This window comes from Dermacentor silvarum, chromosome 3 (genome assembly GCF_013339745.2).
Source record: "Dermacentor silvarum isolate Dsil-2018 chromosome 3, BIME_Dsil_1.4, whole genome shotgun sequence".
Classification (NCBI taxonomy): domain Eukaryota; kingdom Metazoa; phylum Arthropoda; class Arachnida; order Ixodida; family Ixodidae; genus Dermacentor; species Dermacentor silvarum.
Genome location: NC_051156.1, coordinates 200,136,860 through 200,149,018, shown reverse-complemented (window position 1 = coordinate 200,149,018; position 12,159 = coordinate 200,136,860). Strand labels below are relative to the sequence as shown.

At 46.5% G+C, this 12,159-nt stretch overlaps 1 protein-coding gene across 1 annotated transcript in view; it reads left to right on the top strand.

Annotated features, from left to right (window-relative positions):
* Window positions 1-1,984: 1,984 nt before the first annotated feature.
* The window catches only part of LOC119446467 (carbonic anhydrase 7-like), an 18,834-nt gene continuing 8,659 nt past the window's right edge, over window positions 1,985-12,159 (top strand). Inside the window, exons 1-4 of the mRNA XM_037710901.2 lie at window positions 1,985-2,550; window positions 4,876-4,917; window positions 9,090-9,269; window positions 12,025-12,159. The exon at window positions 12,025-12,159 is cut by the window's right edge and continues 17 nt beyond it. Of these exons, the coding sequence (XP_037566829.1) occupies window positions 2,433-2,550; window positions 4,876-4,917; window positions 9,090-9,269; window positions 12,025-12,159 (475 nt within the window). The 5' untranslated portion in view covers window positions 1,985-2,432. The remainder of the gene's footprint in view (window positions 2,551-4,875; window positions 4,918-9,089; window positions 9,270-12,024) is intronic.

The following is a 12,159-nucleotide window of genomic DNA, read 5'->3' as shown; positions in this document are numbered from 1 at the left end:
TTTTTTATTATTTTCTTATTTATCGGTTCCCCTCCCCAAATGTATAGGAAATAGCCATACGGGCACGTCCTTGGTTAACTTCCATGCCTTTATTTCTGCACGCGGACCACTGCATCTGCCAGCACGCTTTTTTGGAACAAAAGATAATGGCAATTTGATCCGCAAACGACATAACATAGCGACCTACGATCGCTCTCTTGCGACCAATGCTGTAAACACTTGTCCGTCTGAACATCGGCTCAGATTTCAGATTCGCGGAGCGGCCGACTCTCGGATGTCGCCGAGAAATTTGATGCGCAGCCACGCGACGAGGCAGAAGTTAGCTGTCGCATCGCTTGCTGTACGCAGCTGCGGTACGAACAACTGTAGCCCTGCGTTAGCGTCACAAGATGGCATTCGGGTGGAGGAAACATAATCGTGACGTCATCAGGGGGGGCAAACCAAGCAGTGCCCCATTTCCGCGTTACACAGCGCTGTATAAAGTGCATCGGCTGGTTCCACATGGTATACGTATACTAACTCGATAGCTGGTGCTTATCCAAATCAGTGGAGCAAGCGTGTACCTTCGACGTATACCATTACAGCTTATACCACGCACTTTCTTTGCGTGCCTTTCACTGAAGCCGCTTGCTTGCTTCTCGCCTGCAGGAATCGTCAAATATCGTATTCATTACAAATGCGTGTGCCTCAGTCAACGTTAATCTAAGAACGCTCCATTGTAACGTGAAAAGCGTACATACAGGGTGCTTTCCTTATTTCCGTTGAGCTGCACTAAATTTTCGGTATTGTAACAATAAAATCACGGTGACGTTATCGCTATTCGAGTGTGCAAATTGGCATCCTCTAGATAAGGAGCAATTTTCGCAGTTTTGTGCGTAATTAATGAAGTTATGGTCATCAACTTTTTAGATGCTCTTGGGTGGCTATAATGCAGTTGGGCAGTTTGGAGCCCGTCCTCGACATAACTTAGCTAATTGTAACTTGAAAATATTGGCGCAGCAAAAAAAAAAATAATAATAATAAACGTAAACAAAGCTTTATATATTGCTGCACGGAAAACGTGCGCTTTCACGTCACCTGTGGTTAAGTGGAACTATATGCATAGGTGGAAGCGATGAAGTTACGAGGGAGGGTAGTTAAGGTGACGTGAAGCGTGCAGTAATTTAGGAAGTCACTTGCAACCGCTTGTCGTATGCTGCAGCGCCTCTCGCGCTCTCGCTGATTCTACGGAACTTGCTTCTTGCATGCCTTCGCTATAACGAATGACTTGGCGGGAGCGCAATACATCTGTATACACACGGCCTAGCTGAAAGGCGTCAAATGGGCTTAAAGTTGACGGGCGTTCGACGAAGGCTGATGGCGAAGGTTTGATGCGCAACCGCACGTGGCTACCGGTTGAAATGATACGCGCAGTGCCTCGGACGTCTTGCTTAAAAAAAGAAAACAGTGCGCGCTGTTCTCGAAACAAAGGCATCGCCAGCAACTACGACCGGTCCGAGTGTAAAAATAGAAAGTACGTAAGTGGGGCGGCCGATCGTTTGTTCGGGAACATAGTTGCATGCACTGTAGCGTGCGACCACCTGTCGAGGTAATCAGCGGGGAAAGGGGATATACGAAAGAATGAGGGGCTTTAGAATTAACGGACGCAGACGAACAAGGAATAGCGTGGTCGGCAATTCGCGTGCCTAAAACCGTCTGGAAATCTGATTTAACAGAGCCACCCATAGGGCGCACTATTTCTAGAACTCCGCCGCGATGCGTATCTCAGAGTATGCAGGCTTGTTTATCGGTCTAAGTTTTAAACCGCAAGACGATGAGACGTTTTCAGACGGCTGGCGAAGCGACGGTAAGCTTGCGCTAAACTTGCGCGGGCGACCGAATGCGGGACTACTTCCTGTCGCGCAAGTAGCAGACGAAGCGCGTCGCCCCGCTGCTGCGCGCAACTACCGAGAAGGGGCTGGCTCGCCGGCCTGTGGACTGCTTTTGAAACGTCGTTTGAGAACGGTCCCCACTGCATGATGGAAAGGAGTTGACAAGCGCTCCACTGCGCATCTGTTTTGAGCCTGGCTTATGCGGCGGTGCGCAGAAGCAAATTGCGGCGACGTTTCTGTTTCTTCCCGTCCATTCCGGACCCTTAAATTTTCTGCGTAGCGCCTACAAGCAGCTGCATAGGCGCAGGAAAAAAACAGTGCAGCGGACGAACGGCTGTCATTTAGGTGTTCTTGCGTGCTACTTTGCGGTCCAAATAGGCTCTTGCTTTTGCCTCTTGCGCAGAGACTGGTTCACAGTGCCGCCTCGCTTGAATGCGTTAGGTTCGCGGCGCGCGTGGGATAGAAAATAGTAATAATAAAACAAACCGAAAGACAAAAAACACGGTCAGGCCCCTTGCGCGCTGGCGGAAGAGGGCCCACTCAGACGTCGAGGCTGGCCGAATGGTATCGTGTCGAGCGAGGAGTACCTTCGTTGTCATGGATTTTCCTCCTAACGAGCGAAAGGGTTTCACTACATGGATTCTTTGCTGCTGCTGGTGGTTCCTTGTCATCGGCGCATGTGAGTACTAATGATACCTGTGTTTGCAGGCAAGAGCGAGGTTAATGCTACTGAGCGTACTGTACCTTTACGTTTCCTAACGGATTTAGATCTGTAAGTTCGTGCTACACGTGGATTTTAAGCGGTAACAAACGCCGTAGTTTCCGTGAGCGCAGTAAGTTTGCAAATCACAATGTCATTCGAAAATTTAATTATCTGGTTGAAAGTGCAAGACATTTAATTAAATTAATTAATAGACATACGTTATGTGGAATGATGTTACATTACTTAAGACATGTTTTATCATGTGTAGACCAGCCGCGCTGCTGAACACGACGTCGCCGGTTGGATCCCGGCCCGGGCAGCCCGATTTCGATGGGATCAGAATGCAAAAACCGCTTGTGTAATGTGCATTATGTGCACGTTAAAGAATCCCATGTGGTCAGAATTATTCAGAAGACCTCACAATGGGATGCCTGATAATCAGATTGTAGTTTTAGCTCTAACACCTCAGAAATTGAATTTGGCGGTGACTATACTGTAGAACGCATGCGCTTCGTGCTCTACACAGTCAGTCCCGCGGATGCGCATATTCAGAAAGACAAGCCAGGGTGGCCAGTATCGGTGATATGACCCATTAATCATTGATAAGTGAATGTTAGTGATGATGAACAGTGTGAATTAGGGGTGCAGAGGACGCACTGAAAGAATCAGGCCGACTTGTTTTATTTGCTCCCTTTGAGCAATATTAAGAATAAGTTGCGAGGAAAAGCAATTCATTACTTTTTAATAATTGTTCAATTAGTTTCGTGGAGCAGCATTTGATCACTGTGGTCAATTATACGTCTTTGAGTGAAGTAATTATGATTAATTGATTTCTTACTGCAACGGGCATCAAATCTGCTGGGACTGATTGATGAGGAGTTTATTGATGCGAACATTTCTAAAGTTGTTGATGCCCATTGGTAAGATCTCGACGCGGGATCTTATCACCTCACCCACTGACTGGGAGAGGTGACTGGGTGAGGTGGGTCGTCACCGCAAGAATCAGGAGACGGCGGCGAAGGCGGGCATCGTAAGGATATATATATATATATATATATATATATATATATATATATATATATATATATATATATGCATAGAAAGAATGTATTCACTTCAATGGTACATGGTTGTGACTCATTCCCCGTCTCGAGCGGTTCTGCCTAACACGAGGGCCAATAACCCCTCGCGTACAGTCGATAAAATCGGTGGAGAGGTCCCGATTGAAAGGGTCATTCACTTCTCGTGGTCTCGAGACTTGTGGTAGTCAGAAGTCTGGTTGGGCCGCCCATGGAGGTGTCAGTGCCTGCGTGTTCAGCGCAGTGTCGTATCCCCTTGTCAGGTTGTGAAGTCGACAACCTCCTCCCCTTCGTGTCCTGCTGCTTATCCGTGCTCAGGGCGTGGCGGGGGCCACGGGGGTGACGCTTTCTCGGGGATCAGGGAAATAACACGGGAAAACGAGCTGGAATGTTTCCCATTCTTGAGAGGTCGAATTCCAGGCCGATCATAACACCGCACATTTTTCATTGCAATAAACACCATGGTGATGACAGCCGCACTGAATGCTGTTTGTTCGCAACTGTAATATCACCTAACAAAAATATTGGGCAATAAATGCCGATAAAGGCATTCTACAGACATGTATTTATGTAAAATGGTTTTAGTTTACTTCAGAAACGTAATTTATTATGTACGTAACTGCTAACATTGGAAGCGAGAGTATGCATTTGGCGGTCGAATGAGTTATGAGAACGCATTATTCAGCGAGTAGCGTTAATTAAAGTGTGATGCCATTGAGTATGTCCCCTTCAAAACACGGGGAATGCGGCAGATGGAAATTCAAGACGATGAGAAGAACGAGAACAAGGTGAGACCAGGAGCCAACGTTTCGACGAGTGGACTTGTCTTCTTCTTCAAGGCCTTGAAGAATACAAGTCCACTTGTCGAAACGTTGGCTCCTGCTCTCCCTTTGTTCTCGTTTCGCTCATCGTCTTGAGTATGTCCATGTAGCACCACTTGAGGCCATAAGCAGCTTCCGTGTGAGTTTTTTGGTGCCCGTGTCACATGGGTGCCCCAATACGGACGATGAAAGGCGGGTGCTAATGATTATCTCACGGTGCTCATGACCGTGACTTTTTTTTTTTTTTTTTTTTAGTTGGGCCGTTTCGTTCGCGTTTCGTATTTGCGAGTGAAAGTTGCTGAAACGTCCTTCCCTGTCGTTTAACGTAATTGCGAAGCGTTTACCTTTTTTCTTCTTTTCGCGTGCTCATTTTTTCGTGTTTTTCTTGTTTCTCTTGGCAGCGGGAAGTCAGAAAGACATCGACTGGCATTACGGAGCGAAAGGCAAGTGTTGTGAATTTTTTTATTTGCATACTTGGTCTTGAACGACATCGGATGACACAGGAACGGGCGTGACTTGAGAGGTCACTGTCCTGCAGGGGACCTAAGTGCACATGGCGGTGGAGGAGGCTAAAGGGAAGTGCATGGTGATGATGACAACGACGATGAAGTGCACAAATTGATGCGCCGAGATCACAATTATTTAGGCTGAGCTTTCTTTAGTATTGGTGATCATTAACATTAAGTTAGTGGGAAGAAAGTAATTTCATATTGTTTCCAGTGCCAACCTTGGCCGATCCACTCTCGTTGGTAGGTGCCACATTTAAAAAGAAAACAACAACAACTCAGTGACCATATGTTTCTGAGTCAATCACGTAGCTATACAGAAGGAATAGAAAAACTGTTTGCAATGAGTTCAGGGAAGTCTTAGATCTGAACTACTGCAGGCGGTAGTTCAGATCAGTGAATCGCGGTAATTCTTTGGTTATCGAGTCGGGCTAACCACCGAGTAACCACAGATTTACTGGTAATTCACATCCGTTCATTATCAGGATACATTTTGGAAATATAATCTCAAGAACAGCAAAAGGAAGACGTACGAGAAGGACAGGACCTATTTATAAACTTAAATCATGAACTAAACAGCTTAGCAGTTCGTTTCAGAGGGCATAAAGGGCAACCTTGCGAGCCGTTAGCATTTAGGTATACCTTCGATACAAAACCGAAACTACGCGTCGTTTGCGGTGATTTCATAGCAAACAAGAAAAAAAAAAAAGGCACACATGTATGATTAACTTTTTGTTGGAATACAGGTCGCGTCAGGTGGTGGGGACTAGTAAACCAAACAAGTTTGCAACGAGGCGTATTCAGATGCAATTCAAAACGAGCAGACAGGTGCAGCGCACATAAATAGCATCAAATAATACCCACGTACTGCCGAATGTCCTATGTGAAATAAACTTGAGTGTGTACGACCGCGGCTTCACCTAAAAACAGTCTGGCTCCCTGAGCGAAACATCGATGTGTTCACTATGGTCGGGTTAAAAGTTATCGCATTTTCGTTTCGGAGTCGTGCTTGATTCTGCACACTCGACAATGCGAAGTATTCGCAAAAACTATCCGAAAAATATTCGTATTTGCGAATAGATGACTATACAATTCGAGGACGGAATCGACTAGGACAATATTGATTTTGTTATTCGAAAATGTCGAATATTCGTACACCCCTATGGCCTGCTGCAATGCTCGTTGAAAGGCTTCATGCGAAGCCGCGGGCTGTCGGTCTCTTTGCTTTTGTATCTGCCGTCTCGCAAGTGCGTTCAGACTGAAGAAAACTAAGAGCTGTAGGAGTGAACGTTTAGAGCGAAATAAGCAAAAAAAGAATACGTATTGCAGGGACAAGCTATTTTGGGGATATTAGACCAACTTTAGCGCTCGAATACCCTCATGCACAAAGACAAGCTGTCGCAGCTCATCCGCAGCAGCAGACTTGCTTATATTTAGATGTATATGATCGATCAACAAGATGATGTAACTGAGGACGGCGACGGACGCGCACTCAGCAGCTGTTCTCCTGCCGCATACAGATGAAGCATCTTCTTCAGAGTACACGAAGCTGGGCTCCTTCCTGTCCTGTCTCCCCTCGTTTAAAAAAAAAAAAAAAAACTTTCACTGGCACGCACTTTTCTGAGCTGATGTGAGCCTACAACTATTGTTTGAACTAAGAAGCAGGTTACTTCATTGTTTTTTATCATTGTTGATTGGTTGCTTGTCTTTCCTCTACGAATAGCTCATACCCACTGTTGTTGTCGTTGCTGTTGCCTCAAAACATGCCTCGTACCCACGAGGGGGATTGTCCACACTGGATGGATTGAAACATGCACCGAACAACATACCGAAATGGGTAAAGGCAAACATGCAAAACGAAGCATTTGGCAACTAAATGATAGCACATGTTTGGAGAGGACATATACATAAACTTAGGAAAAAAAAAATAAACGTAAAATAAAGTGCCCCACGGTAGGTACTCTAGTTGTTGTTGATGCTGTTTTCGTCGTTCTCGTCTTTGTAGTCGTTGTTGTTGTCTTTGTTTACCACGAAAACGAAGGCGCACTTGTTGTCTTTGTTGATGTGTTGTTGATGTCGTTTTAGTAGTCGTCGTAGTCGTTGCTTGTTGTTGTTGAGCGCATATACTTAGTGCTGTCGTGACATATAGAGCGTCGTGCCACATGACCCGGGACATTTGCTATAGCGTCGAGGTGGAAAATACCGAGTTAGGTTATGCCGCTCATTTTTGAGCCACGGGACTTCGCGAAGCGCGACAATGCGAATACGTACGACAACGTGCGAAGCTCAGCGCGACTATAGACGGAATAAGCAGTTCTTAGCCTAGTGGGGAGGACAGACGGCACCTAAATAAGCACGGGTGTTTTCGTTCATTTCGCCCCCATCGAAATGCGGCCGCCGTGGCCGGGCCTAGTCAGCAGCACTACACCATAGGGCAACCAGGACAGGGAGAACAATAACGTAAAAAAAGGGAAAAGAAAGAGAAAGAAATAACGAACAAACGTCGCAATAAATAGATAGATTATTATATTGACGCGTGCTCTATGTAGACATTTAGACGACGATGACGATATGTGCTTTTAACGGACTCCGTGTAGTGGGACAGAGGGAATTCGAAGAAGACGTCTTTATTCTGGTGGTTTTTCAACAGGCTGATCCGCCGTCTTGTTCAACCTGTTGTTGTCTCTTGTTCGGGCTGAACAGCGACAGTATATATATATATATATATATATATTAGTAGTAACTGGATTTTTCAATGGGCCAAGCGTTTATTATTTTCCCAACAGTTTCGGTCGGTGGACCGACCTTTTTCAAGGGTCGGTCCACCGACCCTTCAAATATATCGGTCCTTGAATATATCGACCCTTGAAATATCGGTCCACCGACCCGATATATATATATATATATATATAATGTGAACAAAACTCGACTCCCGGCCGACTGGCGATGTGGCAGCAGCGCCGGGCATTCCTCTTCACGCTATATATATATATATATATATATATATATATATATATATATATATATGTGTGTGTGTGTGTGTGTGTGTTGTGGTGTGTGTGTGTGTGTGTGTGTGAGTATGTATGTATGTATGTATGTATGTATGTATGTATGTATGTATGTATGTATGTATGATTATGTATGCGAGGGGAAGTCAGAAAGTAAAGGGACTTTTGCAATTTCTCGCATTAGGGTTTGGTAACACTGCTGTATCCAGCACTGAATTAGTGTCGTCGGCAACACTTCTATGGAACATGTCACTCTTATTCCCGCGTTAGTCGTTAGAGTGTAGCAGACCGTTAAACATGACAGCTCCAATGTCGATCTGCACCAAGGAGGAAATGAGGGCAGTGATTCACTTTTTGTTTGCGGAAGGTGTTAAACCTGCGGAAATTATTCGTCGAATGCAAGCGCAGTATGGTGACAGTTGTTTAACGCGAAGCAAGATCTACGAATCGATAGAGCGTTTCAAACAGGGAAGAACATCTTTATGTGACGAGGAAAGATCGGTCAGGCCATCGACGTCAACGTCTGAGGACAATTTGAAAGTCATTGAGGGTATGGTGATGGAAAACAGACGAATCACAGTGGAAGAAATCGCCAATACTTTACATATCAGTCATGGTTCAACGTATTCCATCTTACACGACAGGCTAAATTTTCAGAAAGTGTGTGCAAGGTGGGTCCCGAAAGAATTGTCAGCGCAGCATAAGGCACAAAGGTTGGACATCTCTCGTAAACATTTGGCCCGTTATCGTCGCGAGGGAGATGGATTTTTACAGCAAATTGCTACTGTAGATGAAACTTGGGTACATCATCACGAACCGGAAAGTAAGGACTGCAAGCATGGTTTGGAAACACTCATCATCACCAAAAGTTAAGAAATTTAAACGTCAACCAAGTTGATATACGTATATTACAGCCTATTTGATATTCGAAGCCGATTATTCTCGAGTATTCATATTCCGTTCGCCATGAAAATTTCACCATTCGAATATTCCATAAAACGTACGTCACCTTTTGAACACTTCCTGTACTTATAAAACTGCCGCGTGTGGGACTTAGTGTACACCGTCACGTGTCCTCGTAACCGCCACCGATCCGCGCAGGAACTAAGGAGTGGGCCGAGCTTCGCATGGGCGGGATGAACCAGTGTGGCGGCCAGTTCCAGTCGCCCATCAACATCCAAACACACGAAACCAGCTACAACCACTCGCTGGGCCTGCTCCAATACTCAGGCTACGAAAAACACCTGTGGGACGCCTTCGTTGTGAACAACGGTCACACAGGTAAGTGACATACAGTATCCGCAAAATGCTGCCACTGCGGCGGCTCGTTCACGTTGCGCCTTCGGTGCATACTTCGTTGGTCGGGCCTACGCTAGTACGTTTCTAAGTATTGGATATGAGAGAGTACTTATACTGCTTGCTTTCGGAGACAGTACAAGAACGCGAGAAGACAATGAAAACACGAGAAGAAACTATGCAACACGGGTTGTGTAGTTTGGGTGGCGAATGACAGCGGAATTTTGCACCGAATGTGTTGGAAAACTAATCGCGTACACAACTCTCTGCGATACTTTTTTTAAGCGAAGATTTATAGGCTCACAAGTGTCGGCGGTGGTGGTGTAACGCTGAAAAGTGGGCCGATCCTGGCCATTGTCATACGTGAGACCCAGAGAGATAAAATCACCAGCTCTTCGATCCCCTGTAGAGAAAAGGGGGGTAAGCGAAGCTTGTCATCCGATTCTAGCGTGAGGGCTTCCGAAGCCCAGGAGAAACGTCAGTGAAGAGTAGCGGACCCCGGGCTGCGGGAGCGCGATGTTGATGCCAAACGTCAGCGAAGAGCCGCCGACCCTGAGTTTGGGTCAAACGAAGTGGAACGTCTGCGACAGTGTCGTCTCACCACAAGCTTCGCTTACCCCCATTTTCTGGACAGGGGAACGGCCCTGAATTTTTTTTTTTTTGGGGGGGGGGGGAGCGCAGGCACCCGTTCATACGGCGAGCGTCGGTGTCCATATATATAGGCGTAACCGATCGAACGAGCACAGCGACGGATGAAAGAGCGAACGCGGAGCGCAGCGGGGGATGAAAGACGGCGATAGCGAAGAGAGCGCGAGGAGTAAGCGGAAGCGGAGGGTATGGCGAAAGCGTGAGAAGAAAGGCGCAGTGCCGCGCAAGACGGGCTCTGCGGCCACGAGGGCTACGAGATGGTGCCAGAGTAGCGCGCGTCGTCTGTTCACCGCCGACACCACCGATACCATATATGGAAACAAAGTGCTATACATTAGCGGAGGTCTGTCTGCGGCGGCTGCTGTGAATCGCGCCGACGCCTCCTCACCCATGCACGCGCTGCCTCTCGCGATCTCCCGATTAGCGAGGCAGTCGCGCCACACTTCGCTCCGTTTGCAACGTGCCGCACGAGACAGATTGTCCGCGCCAGCCAATATATAGCGAAATGAAAACACGTACAGAGCTGCGCTCAAATTTCGCATTAGGAAGTATTTTAATCGTCGGTGAAATTTTTTTTTTCTACGAAACTATTCTCTTAGAACCGCACCCGGTAACTGTTAATATATATTAAAGAAAAAAAAACATTTTGTGCGGTCTCAGATGTTCAGATGGCCTCTTTATATGGACATAAAGCGGAATAAAAAGTTAAGCTCTAATAGCAGGTTACGCTTCGGCAATGGCGAAATGGTTTTATTGTCAGGAGATCCGAGGCTTGGTGTGGTCATGAAGGACGAAAAAAAAAATAAGACCGCCGGCGACACCACCGTCAAGTTGCCGCACCACGCAGTTGCCATGACGTCATGAACTTCGACGCCGTCAACTCAAATTTGCCGGCAAATAAGAACTGCATAACATGTCAAAGGGACCGGATACCCAACCTAACAAGTTCTGATAACTTTTCCCGCGCCGTAGAGGCCTCAAGTACGAAAAGAATAGTTTCAAATTTCTGACGTCACATTGAGATATACAGGCGGTGAGGTTTCGACGTGAAATTCAACAAGGGTTAGCTTGACCTTCGTTTTCGCCAGTAACAATTTCGGCCGTTTTCAACTGATATTAAATAAAATTAAAGTTTTGAAATCATGTGCTTTACCAGTATATATGGCAAATAATAAGTGGTATATATTGTGAATAATAAAAATAGAATGGAGCGCATGCGGCAGGCATTATATAAATCGTGAACGCCACCTTATCGCTATTGCCGAAAAGAAAAGTGCACAATGACTGCTTTCTACCGGTGCTAACATATGGGGCAGAAACTTGGAGCTAACGAAGAATCTTGAGAACAGGGCAGTGACCGCGCAACGACCGATAGAACGAAAAAAAAATTTTTAGGTGTAACTTTAAGAGACAGGAAGAAAGCGGTGTCGATCAGAGAGAAAACAGGAGTAGCCGATATTTTAGTCGACATTAAGAGAGAAAAATATTGCGGCCGGACCCTTCTCACGATTGTCTACGGTAACGCGTTAATGCGGTTAGCATTGAATCAATATAGAGCGACACAACGTATTGCCCCGGCCGAAACGAGTTATGTATATGAGGCGTTTATTGTATAGCAGGCTTCCTCTTATGCGCTCGCCTAAGAACACTCGGCGCCATCTAGGGCCGCCGCCGCGAAGCCTGCTCGTGGCCTCCGAAATGCGTGGCGCGCCGATGCGTGCGAACGCAGAGTATTGTTACCTCGCTTGCCGCACACTGCGGGCAGATACTCAGTGACCCAAGTTGGCGAGATGTTCATCGAAGAACGGCACATACGCAGTGAATTCATGGCGCAGCTCGCTAAACTAATCATCAGCAGCAGAAGTGGCAGTGTCGCCGCCGCTTCTGCTGCGACTCATAACATTCGCTGCTGTTGCTGCTGCTATACCAGTCTAAACTGACTTAGTGATGATTTTTAGTGACTCTTTAACGCTCTTGCTATGGGAACTTATGTTGTAGACTGTGCTCGCTCATGCAGCGCTCGTATGCTAACGGTATTAGGCATGTACGGCCGTGGTTTCCTTTTCGGAGAACGAACAAAACATATTTGCAGTGCTGGTTGCCCCTAAGGGAGGCAGCAGCGCGACTGTGACTGCGAAGGGCCTGCCCGGAGTCTACAAGTTCAACCAGTTCCACTTCCACTGGGGAGCCGACTCTACGATAGGCACCGAACACCATATCGACGGTG